Source organism: Colius striatus, chromosome 2 (assembly GCF_028858725.1).
Source record: "Colius striatus isolate bColStr4 chromosome 2, bColStr4.1.hap1, whole genome shotgun sequence".
Classification (NCBI taxonomy): Eukaryota; Metazoa; Chordata; class Aves; order Coliiformes; family Coliidae; genus Colius; species Colius striatus.
Window position 1 is genome coordinate 55,878,353 of NC_084760.1, and position 24,403 is coordinate 55,902,755.

Genomic DNA, 24,403 nt, shown 5'->3' on the forward strand with positions numbered 1-24,403 from the left:
TCAGACAGACACCACTGATTTCTTTGCTGAGGTGACAGCTGCTCCTGATAATACCATTTTAAATTTGTCATTTCAAGACTTCATTTGATCAAAACCTTTGCTTACACATTTTTAGCATACTTTTTGAATATATGTAAGCACTTTCTCAACCAGACATTCAAAAGTTAACTTTTAGATAGTTAAATCTAGCTAAGTCACCCAAGGGATCCGTTTATAGTCAACAGAAAGAAACTGGTACTTTCAAAAGGTGATTATTCTTTTCTATCTTAGGCATCTTTTTTAGGACAAAATTGTCCTCTGGAGACCTTCATTTCACACCACTGGCTATAAAGACAGCTAAAGGTTAAAGTTTGATAATTAACTTTTGGGTATCTAACTGAGATGCAGTGCATTGCAAGCATCTCGGTTTGCAATTTTGCATAAAAATGAACCAAATGCCACCAAAATATTCCAGGACTAAAAGTGAGAGCTGTGCATGATTTTTCACATTGTAGCTGCTGCATAGTAACTAACACAGTACTCCCCAAATCCCCAGCAACTGTATGATTGAATATCACATAGAGAGAGAGGATTCTGTTGTCAAGCTTACCAAAAAAACCCAAACTATCAAACACCACTATTTAGGTTTAATGAGTGTGGGTGTTGGACTCTTTTCCAACTCTATGTGCTGTTTAATCTGTCAGGTAATACTGAGTGTATTGAAAAATAAAGAAAAATTAAGTATTAGAGGAAAGAACAGCACTTCCTGAAGAAAGAAAGAAGTACATGAATGTAGAAAGAAGTGGACCTACCACAGAGTGTCTGTGAACCAGATGTAAAAGGACATGGATATAAACAAGGCAGGTAGAGTATATGCTGCTTAGGCCACAGTTGAACACACTTCTGTCCTCTGCATTGTATGTTCTCACAGCATTAGAAGTGAGGAATTACTACTAAACTGGAAATGCTTCATGGTGGAATGTGTCTTGTCAAAACATTTAGAGATCCTGTCTACACTCTTCTTATCATGCATTATGGTGACTGGGTACTGTTTCTGTTGTTAAAACTGAGCTTCATCATTTTCCAGCAGAGATGACAGAGAACTGTATTTGGATGAGGAGAGTAACTTCTCTCAGTCTCATAATGGAGCTATAGGTTTTGCATTGTTAATTAAAAATCCAGAAGAAAACTGGAAGCCGTTCAGTATCCATTTTTCCTTATTCATGATATTTCAATGCATTCAGCATCAGAAGTGTATTTACATAATTCTCAGCTATTTTCTTTTTTCCTTCAAGTTGAGAGACTCATTGTATGGTGGTTAACTTCCCTAAGACAGTTTCAGGATTATATTCCAAAGGTAATGGATTAATTAGCTTATTTATCATTTTAGTAATATATGTATTTTAGAAATATATAACCTGGGCTTATACAACTAGCTGAACAAGAAGATTGTGTGTTGTCATGTCTCATCAAAGACAGATGCTGTCTTGCAACCTATGTAAGGTTCCTAGTCTCCTGAAATGGTTGTCAATAAAGATGTAGTTTGCTGGCTTGGTTAGTTTAAGCAACTCCATGGTGTCCTTCATGGTTCTCCAGCCATTGTGTAAGGACATGAAACAATGGTTAAGGTCTTCAGAGACTATTTGGTTAATAAGTGTTTGAAATATGTATTCTGTAGTGCTCAGTGTTAAAACAACAAAATATTTCAAGCTGTATCTCCAACATTACAGAATGACAGAGCCAAGAAGTACATCTATGTGGATCCATGTAGATAATCCTAAACTCTATTTGACTTTATTCTTTGCAAGCTGGATACTCCTGAGAAGATGTTTCAACCTGTGGAATGAATAAGCCAAGTCTTTTAGCGAGTCCTCGCATTTAAAATATTTGAAAGGGAAGGACTGAAGGACACAAATGGTCAACATAAAATAATTTCTAGTAGTTAAAACGGAAGAAACATTTTGCCTAAACTAATTGCCATTATTGAAAGAATAATGTCATGGCAAGTTTTGAATCCTACCAGCTGAAGTTTGGCACAGCTATATGCAACTGACTTCAGAGATAGTCTTTTTTACCAACATTCTTTGTAATGCATTCTCAGCTCTATCAACAATTGTATTCCACTCCTTTAAATAACTAATCCTATGTATGTTCTAAATAGAGATACTGTCAGCAAAACCTTCAATATGCATAATCATTATCTGAGTGCTTTAGCAATATACTGAATTTTTAAAGGTAATAAATCTAGGCTTGAAAAGGAAGCTCTTTCTTTTGGGAATTGTGTTTTTCTCCATACTTGAAGCCATCCAAACTCTTAAGAAAGAAGAGTTTTATATACTGACATTTGGAACTTATAGTTTTTAGGTTTCTCAGTTGCTTCCTTGCCAACTACATCTTAAAAATATGGATAGTACTACTTTTGCACTAAATAATTTCCTGAAAATATTTTTCATATTGAATTCACTTCTGACAATGATATTGAGTTCTGAAGAAGGATTGTGCAGCTCCATAATGCTTCCATTTTTAACCTACTTGAAATATCATCACTATTTGTTGTAATAATTCTATCTAGAAATCAATGATGACAATGAGTCATTAAACAGTAACTATTTTAGAAGATCTCTGCTAAAAGTAATTTACTTTTTAAATATGTAACTCAAATTGTTTATTATTAGCTCTTTTTTTGGCATTTAATATTTTTCTTTACTTTCTAAATAGGTTAATTTTCGAAACTAAAGTAGTTAAGTCTTTCAATTATTCCCCACAACACAACTAGCTTTTTTCAGCCATTATTAATGAATCTTGAAATGACTTTTGATTTTGAAACTTGATTGCTGACCTTTATGAAATGTCTTTAATATGAAATGATAGTAATAAAATACAAGTTTCAGAATACATTTGCTACTGTAGTTGCTCTGGTTTCATGAATTTGATTAGTTTATTTCCATTAAAATTAAGGATTTGGACTCATTTACACAGCAGAGGTTTAGGCTTTCTTTTGTATCAAATAAGTCTGACTTCTCGGAGTGGCTTACAGTGAATTATCAAAGAAAGAGATCCATTCCTTTCTGCAGAAGCAGAATGTCACACATTTCCTGGGTAGCTGCTTCTGAGAGAGTGAAAGTAGTTTGAAATTTTTTTGGCAAAACTACAATAAAGTGCCATAAGAGTGTTGACAGATGCAACTTTGTGTGCCAGCATCTGGCTCTGATTCACAGTGGGATGATATAAACAGGGAATAATGGATAGCTGTTTTTACCTCTGTGGGATGGTGTCAGGGCTGTGTACTGATAACATCCCCATTAAGATATCAATGTCATTGTGCGTTAACCACATAGACACAGCTTTTGGGGTGAGAAATAAGTCAAAGAAGAATTTCATTAAAATGGCACCAGTGGATATCTTCTCACAGTTTTATATAACTGAATAGAAATGTAAAGAAGCAATATTTAGAGTGAAAATGAGAGCTAAAACCATTTCAAGAATTACACATCAATAAATTAGGTAGAACTTTTTCAAGAATTAAAACTTAAATTTCATGTTTCATACATAGGTTTAAAATATTTTTTCCTTACTTCTTCCCTTTCAGATTGTTTGAAGAGTATTCAGAACTCTTCCAGGTGATTCCTAGAGGAATAAATGCTTCTATTGTTCAATCATCTCCATTTATGTCATCAGAAGAAACCAATGTATTTAAAAATGTTTTTTCATACCAATAATTTTTAATAAATTGATGGAAAATTAAGTGTCAACTCTGATGATAAATCCAGATGAATTTCTACAAATTTGGGGTACAGCACTGCACTCAGTGGGAGGAGATATGTCAGTCCTCAAGTACCTTTCCTGTTTAAAACAGCTCCCAAATTCTCCCTTTAGAATTTCATTAGAAAAAAAAATCTAGTTTTCTTGTTTTGTACTACAGGGGAGAGAGATTTTTAGTAGGTAGTGTCAGAAAGCATCTCTCCATAGGATAAAACAATAATCTCTATCATTTTCTCAAATGTGAAAGCCTATAACTCCATCCACAGCTTTTCATGTTGAATTTCTCCAAACATGAAGCAGATAACATTTTACTTTCTTATTTATTATGACTGCTTTTTTTATTGCACTGCATCAAATATATCCCCACAGAAACTACACTGATATCAAATCTGTCCCCATGGAAATGTAACAAGGCAAAAAGTAACATGCTGTCATTTATATATCTACAACACATCCTTGTCTTAATCAAGTAGGAGTGACACTTAAAAATAGTTCAAGAGCCTAAAGCATTTTGCTATCAGAACAGCAGAGGGCAAGTATTTAACTTCAGTGCTACTGCCCACCCACAGCAAATACAAGTATTTTTACTTAATGCTTTAGATTTTTTTTTCAGTAATATACTCGATATTTCGATATCGATGCACTTTTATACCAATATCTCCATAAATCATTTGGGATTTTAAATGACAAGTATCATTTCAACAAAATCTTGGAATTCTTTTACCACATTGTGCTATTTGAGTGAGTACTTCTTCACAATGGCAGAGACAAACATATATGCAAAGGATGAGACTTCAATGGCTGTTTTTAGCGAGAAGACTGGATAACTGTTTTATACTGTGTGATACACTCTTGCTGTGTAAACGTGCCAGAAACTCTGACTAATTTCTCCAAAGAAAATATTTTTTCAAGAGTATAAGATTAGCAAAATCACTTACATTACTTTGGCCTTTGGATGCTGGCATGGAAACTCACAATAAACATATGAATGTAAATTGATGAAAGGAAAAGGTGTGGTCACATTATTTTCCAGTTTAGCCGTTATTTGAAGCAGCCATGTAGAGGTATAGACTTCATAGAGTAACTAGGTCCTTCAGTGTAATGAGTTTAGACAGACTAAATTGAAACTATCATACCTATGATCCACTTTGTTATTAATTAGGTAACTGTAAAAATCATCCAATAGTGAATCCAGTGTACTGTGAAATGCAAGTTGTTCAACTAAAATTAGAACACAGTAAAACTATGCATTTAAAATAAACTTCCAAGTGATTATAATGAGAATAAAATCTGACCATAAATGTAAAGTATTCCTGTGGGAAGCAAAGGTGCCATTTTATGACCAAATATCCAAATGATGCATATCACTCTTAATTCAGCAGTGTGCAACATGCAAAACTACGTGCTGAGGAGGGCATGCAAAAAGATAGACGTGCAAGAATTCGTTTTAGGTAGCTGCAAAATAAAAAAGCTATTTCATCAAAATAACTCCTTGGTCTGTCAGAGTAGTTTAAGAAATGTAAATGTAAAGCAAGCTGGCAAACATTGCAGGGAAAGCAAGGGAGGAGTGGTAAAACAGGAGTCAGTTACAGGGAGAATAATGTATTTTATTCTATTTGTATTTTATTCTATTCTATAATATATTTTATTCTATTTATAGAACTAATTAATTTAGAGAAGTGCATTTACTTGCTTAAAGTGACCATCTAGTGTCCTTGAAATCCATTTCCATTTCAAACACTAAGCACAAAAAATTAGTTATGGAAATCAAGTTAAAGATATCTACTAAAATAGAATCTTTTCTCCTACTAATACAAAATAAAAATGTGAACAATTACATTAGAAATATTACTCAAAAAAAATCAGGAATATGAAATAAATTATCAAATACATGGAATAGTCAAGATCCATGAAGCTAGAACACAGAAAATCAGTGGTCTTCTGTATCAGAAAGGCTATCTTAAACCTAGAAATACCAGTGAGAGTAGAAGAATAGAAGTGCCAGTAGAATCCGTCTCAGCATCTCTTAAAATAGAAGCTTTCTTCTATAAGCTTTAAAGTTTCAGAAGTAAAAGTTGGAAAATTAACCCTGGAAGAAATGCATATTAATTATTTGTTTACAGACATCTAAAAGGAGTAAAGAGCAATTTGGACAGAGTGATTTGTTAGTGCTGAGACAATACTGCCTGTGCTTGGCTGAGAAACTGTAGTTCAGGGATAAATAAGATCAGAAAATCTATCCTTTGGAGGAAAGGTGGTTCAGCAGTCCTTCTGAGAAATTGTCACTTATCACATGTGTGTTAGATGGAAAGTAGAAAATATTTTCAAGCTCCATACTGCATCAGATAAAATCAGAATGAAATTTTTAATACTGTGTACAGTAGAGCTCAAGAGGTCTATCTATAAATGTTTCAGTAAAAGCCAGGGTAGGCCACTGTTGCAGTCATGATATTCATGAGATCAACTTCCGATTTAGGAAAATATGAGTTTATGGTAAGACTCTACTGATATCTATCATAAAGAGTTGAGAATCTTGGATGCTTTTATAAAAAGTCAAATAGATGGCTTGGGAGTTAATTGATATTGATATAATTAATGCAATTTACAGGAGGATCTACACCAAACTAGTCAGTATTGGGGACAAGTACTGGTCAGAGGAATAAGAAAATCAGTGCTGCATAAAGTAGATTATCAAGAATTCTTCCTTCTATGGCTTCCTATGAATTCTCTGTGTACAGTTTACTTGTATTTTAGTAAATTTCTAAAGCTAAGGCTGCAGTAATATGACAAAACTTTGAGTAAATGAACAACATTTCAACTTCACTTGTTAAAACCAACAAGATAACATATCGTTCATGTGACTGTTAAAACGTATCCATTGATATATTTTGAAAAGCGTATCTAGTTACTGAAACTTAGGGATCTGAATTTTAGTTTTAATTATTTGATCATTATAAAATGCCATCTTAAGTGGTCTACTTTTCATAAAATGTATATAAGTTTAAATAATCTCATGTTGCAAGTAATTAATATGATTTTTTTCAATAATATAAATATTTTTTAAAAACTAATAAAGAATAAATACTGAATGCTATAATTATTACTAACATTAGAAACCCATATGTTGTACCTAAGGAATCTAATAAGTGGGACACTGCTCTTATAAACTCAAGAAGACAGAAATCTATATTTGGTGTAAACAGTCCTGCAAAAAGCCAAAACACTTATGTGAAGGAAATTTCTATGAGAAAAATGTGGTTTTCTCCTTCACAAATGGCAATACTGGGATTAACAGAAATGACTTCTGATTTGCAAGTATTGCAGTGTCAGACTGACTGCAATTAAATTACTTAGCTGAAATGCACTCAGATCTCTTTGTTTGGGCAATGTAATTTACCGTAAAATATATAAACTGATAAAAGGATAAAATATAGCAGATTTTAAAGCTAATTGGATATTAGAGTTATCAAAGGGACTTAATGTGTTGGTGTTTTCCCTACATTTATCTATTCAAGAAAATGAATTACAGTAATATTTCAGTTCAAAAAGGCCAGCTGAAATGAGCATGTTGCCTGAGAAAAGCAGTAACAAAGACTAATTGAGAATTGTTCGATGGCACTCTCCTCAATAATTTCTATAGAGTACAGAGCTGGGTGTACCTGGCCTTTACCTTGTTTCTCAGAGACATAGTCTGGATGTTTCATCATTGCCTTTCACAGCCTATGGGTTGACTAAAATTTGCTTTGAAGGCAATGCTTTATTTTATGCCCCCCAAAAATGTTATCAAGCTCCATCACAACAACCATTAACAGTATTTACTTCAGATGTTCACAAACGATTTTGTAGGTCAATAAGCAGTTTCTTTACAGGTAAAGCCACAGGTGGACTTTTGAAGACCCTAAATTAAGGGTTTGCCCTCTTCCTTTTCACCTACAGATGAATTAAATCACCATGTAATTTAAGCTGTTTAATGACTTATTAACAGGTTGAGACCTAACAGGTCTCAAGCTGTCGCTCTAACTGTTCACCTGTAAAGCTAGTTGACCACCCAGTCACTACTGAACATTTTCCAGCTATTAAACCTGTGGTTTCTTAACACAACTCTGTTGTACCAGTTTGAAATGACACAAGACAAACACTGGGAGGCAAAAGCAGACAGTCATGACTTTTATCTTCTGAAATTCAAGTCACTACAGACTTCTCTCACTATCTCCCTGCTTCCCGTCATAGTCTTCCTGGTATCCTCTTAGCTGGAAAGGTCAAAATTGAAAAGCAGTCTTATTCAAAACTCCCTTCTCACAGCGTGTCTGCTCTGCCTTAGGAAAGTGTCAAACAGCCCAGTGAGCCATCTGAAAAAAAAATGGCTCTCATGTCAAAGCTGGGTGCAAATGTCAGAAGAACTATAAGAGTGAAGTTGAAGAACTCCATGCAAGTCTTTGTGTAATGATTTATTAATGATACAGCTGTGTAAGGCTGGAAACTGGGTGAATCACGTCTGGTACAGAGGATTATTGTTATAAATCAAAATGTAACTGAAGGTCTCTGGAAGGGTTTGCTAACCTTTCTCCCACTGTGAGCCTAGACCAGTCCCTCTGTTAAAAACTATGTCTTTAAAAGTCTTAGAGGGGGTAACATACTTGTCTAATAGAAAATCCTACCTCTCCATGCTGTTCTCTGAGAACAAGCCACACAGAATCCCAAGTTTGTTCATTTTTTCCTCCCTAAAAATCTATGCCCTCTCTCTCTCTGTTTAGAGAGTCTCTGTTTCTCATCTATGTATTTATGACTTCTCAGGTATGATTGGGTGCAGGTATGCATGTCAAGGGAGGACCTAAGCCACAAGGTAGAGAAAAGAAAACACATCCAATTCAGAGAAGTACCAATGGAGAAATTCTTGAACAAATAATTGACTAAATAAAGCTTGCAAGACTTACTGTGACCTTAAATATTCTATCCTTGACTCTTTTCATAAATATGGTTGCTTATCATTCCTCAGATTATGTCATCCCTAAGGCATGTCCTCTTGAACTGGATTTCAGAAGGAAAGTGTCTTTTAAGCTCAGGGTAGATTGACTTAATATTATGAGATGATGGTCAGTCATCATCTGCAGCTCTGGCTTCTTTATTTTGGCTAAGAATTAAGTACCTGTGTTAGAACCAATGAGCACGGAGATGTGGGAAAAGAGACAATAAGGCACAAAAGCGATGAACCAGCTAACATATTTTATATACAAAGGCAACAATGCAGTTCTGTTTTTGAAGCATTTGAGAGTTAAGGCTTGGTAATTGTGAGGGAAAAACCCAATAAACTATTAACAGTAAGCTTCTTCCTCTTGCATCTCAGCCAAAAAAGCGTGGAAAAATTCAGTAATTTCTTTAGCCTTCCATTGACTCTACTTTTAACATAACCTTAATTTTAATTCATGCATTGTAGACAGAAAATGAAAAGCTTTAATAATACAGCCATTAGCTCTTATGTTTTATTAAAACTATTAGCACACACTTTGTTGCACTTGTGAGATCTTTCAACAGTACAAAACACACTTAATGCATAAAGGAGTAGAAATTCTCAGAGAAACAGAAAAATATTAGAACAGAGTTCAATTATGTAGCAAAATACCTGGATAAAAATCCCCTTGCGCAAACATGTCAATCACATATCGACAGAATGCATATTGATCTAACAGTGAAAAGAAAAAAAAAGTAATGAAGAAAGTAAATTTAAAATGTTGCTTCTGTTTAATAGTGAAGACAAAACTGGTCAGTGCAAAGACATTTTTAGGGATAGTCTTAGAGGTTTGGTTTTTTTCTGGCCTTCAAGTAATTCACATATTTCGAAAGAGACAATTTATTGTCCAGATATAATTCAAATTTTTGCAGCCAAGAACTTCAGAGCTACCTGTGCCTCACAGCTACCAACTCCTCTGCTGGACTGGCAGAGCACGGTGCATGCCCCATATCAGCAGTGTGAAGCCTCGGTTCTGGCGTATGACCTGGCTCCACGCACAAGTACTGTGCAAACTGCTGCCTGGCCACAGGTCCCAAAGGCTTTTTCTTATCCTTGAAGAGTCTTTTCAAATAGTTGCAGCCAGGAAATGGAAAGATTCAATAAAGTTTTATATTACAGTATTTTGATAATATTGTTTTAACAGTGTAATCAATATGTACATCTAGAGAATGGGAATACAAAAAGAACTCTGTGTACTTACACTCTTGTAGCAATGAGTTTTTCTACACAATTTTACTGTTTCACTACAGAATTGTTTTCCAAACACTGATCTCTACAAATACATATATATTTATTTATATATTAAATCTGTATATATATATATTAAAATTGTGCTACTCAGAAATTAAGGCTTCTGAATCTAAATGAAACTCATTTCACAAATGTTGATTGTCTATTGATTTCTCCTATTCATAAGCAGAGCTGAATAATATCTTATCAAAACTTTCTAACATTAAGAATGGTGAATACAAGTTACCAGTTCTAACTGAATGCAAAAGAATTGCAGTATTATTTTTGAATTCTCCAGTTGGCCAGAGAAAAACACTTTACCCCACTGGACTCTAAGGGACATCAGGTTTGAACATTAATGCTGATGACTAAATGCCAACTCTGACTAGCTAAGTTAGTTCTCCTTAAGTCAAGCATATTCATCCGTCTGTCCTAGACTGTTCTAGTACAGTTCCTAGGCTACAGAAGTTACATGTCCTTCTTTCTTCACTTCCTCTTGCATCTCTCTCCTATTTACTTACAGTTTTCTCTTTGCCAAATTGAAGACAAAATTCAGCAGATTTTATACTAATATTTATTTTAAAGTTAGAATTCTTATATTTAAATGTAAAATAAAGTTCCCAAGTATATAACATTGTATAACTTGCTTTCTTACATAGTCCATTGGAACACTATCATTAGTTGATGCTGAAACATTGGTATTGTTGTTTTTTTGGGGGGAGTTGTTTGGTTTTATGTTCCTGTCTGTTGTTGTTGTTGTGGAATTGTAATTAGAATACATTTAAAAAAACTTTGATGTTGATTGTACCTGAGAAGAAAGATTTTGTGTTAGTTTTCTCCTCACAGGATTTTTTTTTTAAACTCAATCCCTAAAAATTTGGATTGAAAAAAAACCCATAACCTTAATAGTAAAAAAAAAAATTCTACCCTATATGGAATAATAAGGTGCACTGTTACATTCCATGGAAGTTCACAGGAATTCTGCCAATCACCAGGTATTGAAATCTAAATAATTCTAAGCAAATGTTAATTTTCCAAATGTCTCTTCATGGCTAAAATTTCATTTTAATTTAAACTGTCTTGTTAAAAAAAGAGAATTTCACTCTATGTTTTTACCTTAAACTCTGTAATAGAGGCACAAATATTCATCTGAGTACTAATAAATCACATCAAAGTTGAGACCAGATTCTTACTGATAAAAACATAGATACCACAGATAATCATAAATATTTCTGTCATTGGACTTTATAGGATTTACCCTAAGAGATGACCTATCTTTTCTAATTTGAATTTGAATAAGGAATGATGCAACCGCAGGGAAATGTTAACTGCTGCGGAAAAGCTGGCAGAACTACTCCCTTGAGAAAGGAAAAATAAAGATTTCAAGATCAGGAAAGCTTGGCAAACCACATTGACTTAAAAATTCTGTTCATCTTGGGTTACAGTTGGACTGAAATATAGACCTGAATTTTCAGAGAGTATCCAGCTGGGCAGTGATAGCTTATGGTGTTCAGCTTTCATTGAATGCATGTGTAGCCCTATCTCCAGTGATAAGGGCAGTTGAAGAGGCTCTTTCCTTCCTCCATTCCAGCTGCTCATTCCCACTTTCACCTTCCAGAGTTCAGTGCACAGTTTCTGGGGTCATACTCTAAAGAAGACTTAAAAAGTGATCTGTTAATATTTAATTTTAAGATTAATCATTTTGTTAATTCTTATCAGCTAAAGAGGAGGAATGAAATCCCACAAGAACCAAATCAACAAACAAAAGACCACAGCCACTGTCTATTGCTGTCTGTAATCTTTGACCCCTACTTATTTGAAATAATTTGCTGTCAGGGAGTAAAGTGTTTCATCTGCATGACGTTGCTTTTTGAGACCCTTTTTCTGAACAGTATGGAATGAATTCAACTGTGCACTGAAGCTCTGTCAGAGCAAACAAAAACTGAAAGACATATACATCTCCCAAGAGGAACTCAACAATCTCCTGAACTTTCCTCTTGGTCACAGAAATCAGAATGAAAGGTGTTGCTTTGATTTTATGCCTCAAATGTGTCAATATTTCAAGTAAAAATCAAAATTTACTGGAATACATATAAAGGTAAAAAATACTAGTTCAGCATACTTTGTAAATCAGAAAGGGGGCTGTGTCTCAAAACCTTGCAGATTTCTAGAAACATAAAATTTAGAAAACTCCTAAGGGGTCCAAAGCTGATGGTTATGAAACCCTGAGAGAATCTAGCAAGGCAGATTCAGATACTCAGGCCATGATGGCTGCTTTAATGCTAAGGCATGACGTTTTATTTGTGGTTATCAGCTGAAAGGATAAGTGTGCTACGCAAAGTTGAGTTGCCTCTTTTAATGTCAGAATAATCCTGTGTCTGCAGTGTGGCAGTTTGTACAGAGAGACAGGTCCTGACACCACCATTCATATGAAACTGTACCTAATGCCATGGAAGACCCTCAAGGAAACCAGTGAACCAGTTATTGCAGTAGTGGAAGATTCCAGCTGTCTCAGATGAAGTGGAGCATGCAATCAACACCTCTGTGTGGTGTTGGTGCATGTTGATTGTTTTATCATTTAATTTCTTTGGCATTTCTTTTTTAGGAGAAATTTGGGAGCTATTCACATCAAATTACATTAGGCAGGTATATTCCTATGTTATACAATACCTGACAATGTGATAATGCCTCATATAATTTGATGTAAGGCAAATTATTACATTTCCTTTCCTCTGCTATTTTCCTTATTTTTATGGAAGACATCTACACATGTAGAAACAAACAAACAGAAAAAATCCAACATATTATTAGACAGTTTGTATTTTCCAAAATAACTCTGCTAAAACAAACTACATAAGATGTTACTGAGGAAATCCATGAAGATTCAGGTCTATCTGAAGAGAAATTGGTCCTTAGTAAAGAAAGATTTAAACTAAAATGAACCTTTAGCCAAAATAAACAATTAGATCATTCTGGTTATATAGATTAAACTTATTTTGTTCTTGATAGTCTCCTCCTAGCAGTGTGAGATTCATCTGGAATTTATATATACTGCACTTTTGGTTTTCATGGATGGACTTTGGTCCTTACCAGCTCTAGCTCCATTCTCTCTCCTTCTTCCCTAGTACCTTTTTAAGATGTTCATCTGTTTCATCCTGATTTTGTTTACCTTTCTTTTCCGATTTAGTTACAGTCTGAAGAGCTCTCTCATCCTTAACTTTCGGTTTGGCCTTTATTAGCCCAACTTCTGTTGTTTTAGTCTCTGCCTGCTTCACCTTCTCAGATATTTTTTCTTCTCCTTTTCCATCCTTCACTTCCTTCTTAACTTTTACTTCCACTCTAGTGCTCTTTACTGTCTTCTCCTCTGTAGGTAATAAAGAAAAAGCTGTTAGTGTCATTCTTTCCTCCCAAAGACATACTCAATAATATTTATTTTATCTTGTGGTATTACTAATGAGTATTTCTTCATTATTAACACATTGCTCAGATCCAATGAAAACTATAATTCCCCCAAACCAGACAGATTCAGACAGAAATACAAGATGCAAACATGTTCTTGCATCAGTCCTTTATTAAGTACCTGACTTAATAAAAATAGTAGGCTCTGGCAAATGATATCAAATGTTTCTAATGATGATACGATAGTTTAAGTGGTACAAACTAGGGAGATAATTGTTGGTCATTAAGCAGACAAATATGGAAAGCTAAATGTGAATAACTTTAAACTTCAGAGATCAGAGCTAAACTCTGTTGTAAGCTGTGAAAGTAGTGGCTATTTGTAATGATCACTTTTATGACATCAGCCCAAAATGTCTAGACTTCTTGAGTCGCTCTCTACATCTGTTCCCAAGGCTGAAAGACTAGTCTGAGTCAGGCTAATTCATGATGCACCCTGCAGCAAAGTGAGAAGTTTCCAAGGAGAATTACTAGATTGTAAATATCAGTGGCTGAAGCTGCACAGAATCTAGTGAGACCAAGAGTATTCCTTCTTCTCATATGTGTCAGCAGCTTTTTCTCATCTGAAACATATATGTTGACAGTATGTATGTTTCTAGTTCACTTCTGTGGAAAATTCAATAGTAGTTTAAAATGCCACTGAAGAGTATTTAAACTAATATGTTAAGTGTGGCATTTATATTTCTGGGTTTTTTTCATACTTTGTCTCCATCCTTGAGGCAAAACCTACATGTTACAAAATCCATGTGTGCTGTAAGGCTCTAGACTTTCATTTCTACTAAGTCACTGGATAACTGGGCTATATTTATAAGGGTACTCCTACTTCCAAACAAAGTCACTGCATGACCTAGTATTGTTGGCTAATGAAGAAAGAATTTCCTTAACTAGTTATAGTGGAAATGTGTATGTCAGATCACTTAAAGACAGGCCAGCTTCTTCTGTAGGGAAATAGTGGTTCATACCTTTAATTCTCACTTTTGAAATTTCAACGTTTTAAAAGACACCATGCATAAGCCTTGGACGTTGTATAAATACTTTAATTTTACTTATAGTTTGATTTCATTACATTTAAATTTCATTACAGTGTCACGTAGCTGATTTTTCATACATATTGTGTTCTCTGCTCCAATAAAATAAAGTTTATGAATTTTAGCATCAATTCTGGTTAAAATTGTAGTATAAATAAATAAATACCTTTGGGAGAAGGTTTCTTTTCAGCTTTTTCATGTCTCTCAGGTTTTTCTTTTTGAAGTACTAGAAGTGAGAACAAATATATGTAAGGGAAGCGAAAAACCTCACAAAGAGTGAGAAAACATTGCTAAAACACAAAAATATTCATGGGGGTTTCACATTTCTACATGATTCTCTTTTTTTCAGTTTGCAAAATTCTTGTTTCTTTTTCTCAGGTTCAAACACCAGGGTAAAAAGATTCAAAATATCTGTTGAGACTCACCTAACCAGAAGAGAAGTCAGTCATACAGATCTACAGCTTTGCAGGGAATGTTTATACTGCATAATCCACAGTGCACAAACTTGCTTAGTTCAAGATTTGAGCAGACACGAATTTGAGCTTCTCGTGCTCCAGCCAACAGAAAGACATTTTTCCTAGCTTGTGCTCACTGTCATACAAACACAGCCACAAGCCTGGTGCTCACTCCAAAGCCCAGCTCAAGTGAGTTCACGTCTGCACAGCATACACTGTGTAAACACACACTGCTATGTCCCAGAAAAGCTGTCAAAATTTTATGCGGAGACTTCTATCTTTCCTCTCTTGGCTGCCGCCCAGAAACATTGCTGAACAAAACAGCCTTGAGAGTTAATTACACTTCTTTCAAGTGATAACTATATAAAAGCAACACATCCTCTCTAACTGAATTCCAGTCTGGAATTGCTGTATGAGCCATGGTTGATATTTAGAATTTTTTTCTTTTTTTTTTTTTTAAGGTGACTGTTTCTTAGATGATGTTTTTAAATAATATTCATATCACTGAAGCTTTCCGGAGCCTCTAACAAGGGCTGAAGAAGTACTCTTTTTATTGAGTAGGCTTTTCATGGAGCATAGAGAAAATCTGTTAATTGTGGGGGAAATAGCCAACTGGTTTTCAGGATACCTGTTCCTTGAAATCAGCCTGTACCAGAGCATCCTCATTTCCTAGGGACCTGAAAGGGTTTGAAATGGCCCCTCAGCATTGCTGGCAGCTGATCCAGTTTAGAACAGACCACAGGCACAATGGAGGTGAGCCTGGCAATGGATAGCTCACACTGCTGGTAGAAGTGTTCTTTTGAGAGCATTGAGGATAATGAGTCCCCTACTGAACTGAGCCCACTCACAGGGATTTGTGTGGCATGGAAACCATTCAAGACAGTGTAGTATGTCTATATGTCACACCACAGCAGCCAGTTTCCCTAACTACAAAGTGGCCAAATTCTTCATAAAATTTTCCAGCTTGTGACTGGAGTCATGGTTGCTATTAAACACATGAATGCCCCAAGTGATTATTTGGTTAGCTCTCAGAAAATAAATGGGTAATTAAATTGTGTTTTCATTAGGAATATCTCAGTGGTTCTTGGAAGTTATTTGCTTTTTAAATCTACACAGATAACATGAGCATTTGTTTTCTCTGAATTACTTTGGTGTGATTTCACTTTATTAAAAAAAAAAAAAATTCTTTTCTAGTTATACACTGAAAATAGAAAATATGACCAAATATCCCATTGAAAGAAAGACTGAACAATGGCTACCTTTCAAAGGTTTTTAAGCAATGTTTTGTCTGTCTTCACCTCTACTTTCTGTCTTATATTTCTCCATACAGTGTGACTGAGTCAAATAAAGACTGATGTGTGCATTTGAGTCTATATTGTCTGAGTAGATTCAACTAAAATCTAATTAATTCATGCATCACATCATAATGAGATTAAATTGAATGCCATAGCAGACTGGTATTAAGATTCATTGCCAAGTATTTTTAAGAGTTAACTGAGTAAAGTTAAGATGAGGCGAAGACTAAAACTTAATTTCATTATAGAAATATCTGGCTTCCAAAGAGCAATGCATGACTGTAAAACAAAAAAAAAAAACCAAAAAAAAACCCCAACAAAAAAAAAAGAAATAATCCCTAGAGCAAAAGCATTCAAATGCCAAGCAATAATGAATGTTAGTCTTTAAGAAATGGCATAACAGGACATAAATGGGAAGCTGACTGGATTTTTAAATCCTCCTATCCAAATCATAGTTAAAGAAAGAATTATCAGTCAAAACAATACTGAAAATAACGTCTCATACTTGATATAGCTTCAGAATATGTATGGTAATTAGTAGATATGTAAATCTTCACCAAAGACAAGTCTGCCATGAGGACAGTACACATCATATACTGAAATAAATATGTAATTGCAAAAAAAATAAAGAGAAGAAGTAAAAAATCTATTTTTGGATGTGTGGAAGACTCAGATAGTCAACACATTTGCATCAGATCTGCCCTAGATTGAAAACTTATACACAAGAGAAAGGTTTCCTTACAGGCAAATTACTGAATCCCATAGCGGAGGAAAACACATCAAGGAATGCAAATATAATAGTCATAGGCTTATTTCTTTAGCCACATAAGATATTGGTCATAATTACCACTGTGCATCAAAATAAGAGACCTAAGCAAGAAATATATGCTGAGCAAAACTTTCCTCAGGGGCTGATCAAGACCTGCTCAAGCAAAAACTGAGAGCATCAAAAAAGTTATAACATAGACTAGAAGAGCTTTATACTTTAAATACTTATGTCCATATTCTCTCAAACTATACAATATGCACCAAAAATCTAAAATTGTATAACATCTAACAATAACCTGCATTACCTTTAGAAGGTGCTTTCTTTTCATGCTTTTCTGTCTTTTCAGGTTTCTCTTTGTGAACAGCTAGAAATAAATAATAACAACATTAATGACTAATTCAAAAAGAGAAATGTTGCACTTAAAGTGAGAAATAGCCCCAAGTTGCACATGGCCTCAAGCTGCATCAAGGGAGCTTTAGATTGGCAATTAGGAAGAACTTTGTCACCAAGAGGGTTATTCAGCACTGGAAAAGGCTGCCAAGGGACCCGGTGGAGTCACCATCGCTTTTAAAAGACACATAGATGAGATGCTGAGGGACACGGTTTATGTTGGTATTAGGTTGGTGGTTGGACTCAATGATCCTAAAAGTCTTTCCTAATTAAAAGTATTCTATTACCCTATAAAAAGGGAGAAAAAAGATCAAGAAACACAACTATACATCATGGCTATCTATGTCAAGAATGAGAAAGACTGATTCAGCTGCATTTGTCTGCTGTTGATGCCAAAACACCTTATGCAACTCAAAACTCATCTACCATCTCTGAGGTCTCTGACACTGGCTGGGGAAGAAATGGCCTTTCTGGCATAACTGTAATCCCATGAAAGAAGTCAGTCGAGAAGGGTCATGTTTATTTATATTGTTTACCATTAAATTTTGTTTGTTTTGCTTATATTGTCCTTTATTGATTTACTTTGCATTATTACTATTTTTGAGCTTTCCTGTTTATTACTTTAGTTTATTTCTGAAGGATTTTCAAGCTCCACATAGCAACCAATGTTTTTTTTTTCAGCTATGAATGATTAAACACTATAATTAATTACAAATCTAATTGCCATAGCATTATAACTAACGCTCTTTGGGACTTTTTGTTTATTTTTAATTTCCATTTTACAAATTGAAATAAACTGCACTGTAGTGACTAGATTTCTGTCTGAGGTTTCAGAACACACCTGAATTGTGCAATGTTCACCAAGTGTTGTGTAGTCTGGAATATTCACCTATTTGAGCATTGGTTTGCTAATTTTTTATGGTCTTGCAGAGCTGATATTTGTATGTGTTCATATCCTCTGAGCTACCCTGCAGGGATCAGGGATGCGAAACCACTCAGCTGCCTATTTGACTGTGGAATATGAATTTATACTAAGAACATACCAAAAAAATTAGTAAAAAATGTAACATTGCTATGTACTCTCCAGCCTCCTGCTGGTGTTTCAAAAGAGAGCAAGATTTACAGAAGATAAAGCAGCAATAGACACCTATTTATTGCAAGGAACTACTTAAAGAATCAGTCCTGCCATTTTCATTGCTTATGCAACAGCCCCACCCAGTATTGTATTTAAACCTAAATTTTAAGTGGTCTGCCTCATTACTATTGTTAAACAGGTTTCCATCCTTCTTGGATGACCATATTCTCTTAGCAACCATACTTACTGTGACTGTTAAATACCCAGAGATTACTGAGAGATTATACTAATCCAGAGTACAAAATAGATTATCTTCCTTCCTCAGAAAAAAAACCCCAAACACAACAAAAAAAACCCAAAAACAAAAAAAACCCAAAAAGCAACAAATATGCAGAAGAAATACAGAATGCTACTTAGTCTGCAAGCCTTCATATGAAGCTCATATTTATTATTCATAAATTTCTGTAACATTTTTTCTGTTCAAGAGGATACATAAATAGAAGTCAAATAAACAATTATTTCTGGGGTACTTCAAAATGTAAAACAAATTCTGACACTAAATCATTACCTGTATGTCTTTCCTTTTTTTCAGGTTTTTCTTGTTTTTCCAGTTTGTCTTTATGTGTCACTAGGAAATAAGAAAAATGTGTTCACATGCATTAAAAAAACAAGTGAAAAAACCCCAAACTGAAGAAAAACTTAAGAATCAAAAATAATTCTACCAAGATAAGCCTTGGGAGACAAAATGGCAAAGTGTATTACTCTTGAGTCAATCCACGCATATCTGCACAGCATACATCATATGACATGGATGTGAACAGAGTGCTTACCGTCCAAACCATGCTAACATGCCTCAGCTGTTTACTACAGCAGCATCATTACTTGCAATTGTCTGTACATTCCTGAAGAGAGATTTTCAGAAAATTTCCAAGGACTAAGACAGAGCTCACAGTAAAAGCTGCTGCCTTCGCTAGAAAGAGGACATCACCTGGGCCGTCCTATACTCCATCGCTTAGAAACTCGTAAAAACCCTGGAATCAGTCCTGGAGTATAAAAGCATCACATACACAAATGACACTTGCCAGCTGGCTTGAAACGGATAACCAGTAATGGATAGGGATAGCTAGTAATGGATACAGATAGCTAATAATGGACACTAGCTGAGATCAGTCCCTGGCAATGATGATCTCAGAGCCATAATTAGATGTTGAGTATGTCCAAAGTAAAAGCTAACATTGTGACAGTGTGAGCTGTATCATTTTGTCTATTCATTCACATAATATTTTCCAATCATTTTTCTTAGGATTTTACACGACAATTTTCTAGACAACGGGAAATAAATATATGGATTTTAGAGCACTTCATAAAAATCAAGTGTGAAACTGCAAGCTAACTTTAACTCCTGTGGAGGTTTCTTCTCATTTCAGTAAAAGTGTCTTTGTCAAACATGAGAAAATAAGGAAGCTTCTTTACAGTATTCTGAATTCTATATCTAATTGGAAGCAATTTAAGAAGGGTAGGAAATATTCAGGCTCTCACATTTTTTAGCAATTTCGTGATGAAGTACATGAGAATGAGCTCCTGACACAGATGACTGAGTCACATCTAATTATTCTCTGTGTCATTAGATAACTTTCCTAAACTTCATGACAGAAGTTGATTAGGAACTAGAATAGGATGTCATTTATTCTCTCTTTTATCTAAATATTTAAAAGAGAATGGATTTAAAGTAAAAAATAAGCAGTTAAAAGACATGGATGCAGTGAAATTTTGGAGTCTCTCATTCACACTACAATGAAATAGGCCTTAGAAAGACATGTAGCTATAGTCATAGTTTTAAAATATAATGTGTAGGGTGTTTTTAGCAATGTACAGTGAATACAGAGAATATCTACAGGTAGTAGCGTTTTAGTAACAATTGTAGTTTTGTTTAGCAAACTATTGCTAAGTAATACATTTACTTTAAGATAAAATATGGTTAGGTAGACAAAATATTAGTATGAGCTATGACAAGTTAAGGTTGTAGAACCTTCTTCATCGGCTATCTGAGATTGGTTGAGGCCATTTTTCCCTGTTCTAAGAAACTTTTTCTCCTGTCAAATCAGATTGAGTTTCCCAAGCTTTCCACAAAAATAACAGAAGTCTTAATTACATATTCATGTTTTAATGTGGAACATTAAATTTTTTTCTCTGTCATTTCTCCAAATCTCAGGAAAAAAAACACCAAAACTCTGGCTACCACCATTGCCTTTTCCAGTAATAAATATTCATTCTATCAGAAACCTGAAATTATGTGCCTGTCATTAGCCTCTAAAGTCAGTCTTGCTAAATCAATGTGTTTATTTACACAAACTAGAAAAGCTCCAAACAGAGACAAAGCCTAGTCAAACACAGATTTCTGAAAGGTGCACATTCAGTCGGGTTCTGAGATTCATGTTTTTTGTCTGAAACAAATTAGTCATGGCTGAATATTAAGTCTTCCTTTTTTTGGATGTCTTCCGTTTTTTTTGGTGATTTAGTATGACCATTGGCCTGTTCACTCTTCCAGGAATGGGTTTCTTCTTCCAGCCTGAGGCTTCATTAATCACATTATTATGTTAAGAATACATGCTTAGGAGGCTTAAAATATTTTGACAAGTAGATGTGCATCAACAAAATTTCTTTTTGCCAAAAAGTCTCTTACAAGAGGTAGATGAAATGGTGACTCTTGGAGCCCAGAGCTAACTCTTGAGTCGTGGGTGGATAGGAAGCAGCATCCTGATTTTAACTCCTACAATTTGTAGATGTATATTTTTTTCTTGACACAGATCAACAGAAAATTAGTAAATCTTCCCTAACATCCTCTTTTCAATATCTCTGAAACGAGTTTGGGGAAATTTTTTCTAAGGACGGTCTCTGGAGCAGAATGTCTACAGGGACCATACTGCGTATGTTATAATTTGCTCACTATGTTTTGCTCAGAAATATTCTCAGAGACAAATATCACGTTAGGATTTATTCAAGAAGAATAAAACCAATACTTATTTATGCTTTGGGCATCTTTTATATAAGTTAATAATACAATAAAAACTTATTAATTAATCTCTGAATATAATTTTAGCCTTTCTTCAGAGTGATGAATTCAAAGTGCTTTTAAAATCATCATTCGCCTTCCAGCTGACTTTCATAACACCTCTTCCATCCTTAAACATGACTGGGATTTACAAGAAGGGTCTGAAAGTCAAGAGATTAGGCTATTTTAAACCAGTGGTAAAAAGATAACATCAAATGCTGAATACATACCTTTCAGTGGTTCCTTCCTCTCAACCTTTTCTTGTTTTTCGGATTTGTCTCTGTGAATTACTAGAAATAATAATTAAAAAAATCCACAATAAATCTATAACCTGGAGGTGTTATACACACTTATCATTTCACCAAAGTGATTCAGGAAAAATATTTATAAATGCAAATAATGCGGTTTATCTCTGAGTCACAGTTACTATATGATGTATAGACCTTCTAAATGTCAATATTTAATTCCAGGTCCTAGAGAGATACTTTTTCTTGAATAAGCCTTCAGATGGTAGGTCATGTTTTTCCAAAATAAGTGATTATTCAATAGCCTTAACCTGATCTATGGCATCTTTTTTTGTCCCATTACCCACGCACTCCTACTCCAAGATTTCTGAGAGAGGGAATTATTTTCAGTCCTTGACAACATTGCTTTCTATTCTTAAAAAAAATGACTAGCATTTTGCTTTCCATGCCTTTTTTCTTTTTCTTTATTTTTAGCTGTTACTTTAGCCAGTGGATCAATTAACAAGAAAACATCTCTTAATCAGAGTGTAACTTCAGGAAGAGCAGTTGTTAAAAACATCAACCACATATCTTACTAGAAGGAGGCAAACATGCATCTTTACAGACTCTTTTGCCCACTCAACTTTCAGATCATATTTTTGAACATGGTTTCATTTACCATCCTAATGATCTAGATAGATAAAAATATTCCTTGGCAACCTCTACTACTAAAAGACTAGCATTTTGCAATTTCAAGGGAAAAAAAATGTTTGCAATGTTCAAGTTTTTGTCAACAAGTAAATAATGGAAAATACAAGTCTTATTAGAAGACAGCTGTGAGCTTTATACACAAACACAGTGCTGTTTTTGCATACATTCATTTCACCAGTTTTGCAGTAAGTGTCATTTCACAGAGGAGTAAGCATTTCTTTGTTTTTTAAATATTTCCTTATTAAAAAATAGATCGGTGTCTTTAAGAAAAATTATTCCAAACATTCTCTAATTTCCTTATGTCTTGCATGAGTTTGCATCACATAAATACGTAACAGGTAAATTATTGGTGAAAATTAGCAGTGCAACAGAAAGAGATTGAAGGGAGATTTTTCAAAGCCCTTAAGGAATGTGGACAGCTAATTTATGCTAAGAAAACAGTCTGTGAAGAATACAGCAGCACCAGCACAATGCATTATTGAATTAATTACAGACTGTAACACATTTACTTTCCCTAGGATATCTACTACTATACCAGGGAAAAGCAGTCTCCTGTCTCCTTATACTGTATAGAACTTGGACTAAATATGTTTGCAGAACTCTAACATGTTTTTACCTCTTATATTTGTATTGGCAGATGCTATCTCTGTGCAAAACACTTCAAGCCAGGATGTTGTCAGTTTTGGTTCAGTCAATAACACAGTTTTGCAAACAATAGCTCTGCGGTGGTCAATGTTAGGGAAACATGAGTTTCTGCACATTGGACAAAAGCCTTCATAGTCTCTGTGCCAAAAAATATAGCTGAACTATGCAGAATAGACTGGCAATCAGAAAGGTTGTTTTTATATACAGAACATCTTACTTGTGAAATGGAGGCTGTTGTGGTTTAGTTTTTTCTTTTAACTTATCCCAGTTTCTCCACAAAATGAGTTTTGAATGACACCAACTGAAGTGAGTGTAGGCAGACCTTGAAGCAAACTGAAAACCCTAATTTAAGGTTTCTTTACGTCAATAAAATGGCATAAATGGCTAACATGCAATGATATATTAATATTTCTGTGGACTCCAAGATAAAAACAGAGAGAAGAGATCAACTGGTTCCTTCTTGAGAAATAAAAGTAACTTGATGTATCTGGGCAGAGAGCCTGGAAAGTGGATAAGCAGAGACCATGCTGGTATAAGCATAAGCTATTTTTCTCTTCCTAGTGATAGGCTGAATGCAATCCCTGGGTGTACAAGAGCCATATCCTGTGTGTTGATATCCCTGTAGCATCAGACCTTGCTAATCTCAGTCTGTAATATTTACCTTTACCTCTTATGGACACTGTCAGAGCTATAGCTTTTGTGTAGAATCTTATCCAGAGGGCAGATGTTGCCAAAAATTCAAGGGTTCATGTTTCAGGGCTATGATGACTGACCATTTTTAACTCTTTCATCACAGTGCAGCAGAGTCACCAAAGTATACTGAAGCTTTAGACTTGCCAAACTTAAATATGTTTTTTCCTACCGGAAACGTTTTTATGTTCAGCTGCATATGTAGTTCTAAAAGCTCTGTCATAAAAAATACTTCACTGTCTACCCATCTCTACCAAATTTAATTAATTGGATATCTGTTTCTTTTTAAAAGGCTTGATATATGCCTCTTTTGAAGTCCTCAGTACTTAGCTGCAAGCATTAGTTTTAGCAATAAGCCAATGCCATATTATACTGTTTCTGTGAAACAAACTTCAGTTAATATGATTTTCTTATTTTGCATATAAAAATACAAAGAGAAAGCACACAAAAATGTTTTTAAGGCTGAGAAGTCAAGTCCTTTTCAGCTGAAAAATGAAGGAACTAAAACTACTTATTTAACTTTAATTCAACCATTGTATTCGCTTTATGGCACACTGTAATTAGATCACTTTTCTGTTTTTTTTTATTTTAATAAAATGCTGGATTCATTAAAAAAAAAAGTAAAACTAGTTTT

At 34.5% G+C, this 24,403-nt stretch overlaps 1 protein-coding gene across 1 annotated transcript in view; it reads right to left on the minus strand.

Moving 5' to 3' along the window:
- The window catches only part of TRDN (triadin), a 231,466-nt gene that overhangs the window by 136,997 nt on the left and 70,066 nt on the right, over positions 1-24,403 (minus strand). The window contains 6 exon segments of the mRNA XM_061989612.1: positions 9,362-9,421; positions 13,149-13,343; positions 14,630-14,689; positions 17,287-17,346; positions 19,016-19,075; positions 21,730-21,789. Of these exon segments, the coding sequence (XP_061845596.1) occupies positions 9,362-9,421; positions 13,149-13,343; positions 14,630-14,689; positions 17,287-17,346; positions 19,016-19,075; positions 21,730-21,789 (495 nt within the window).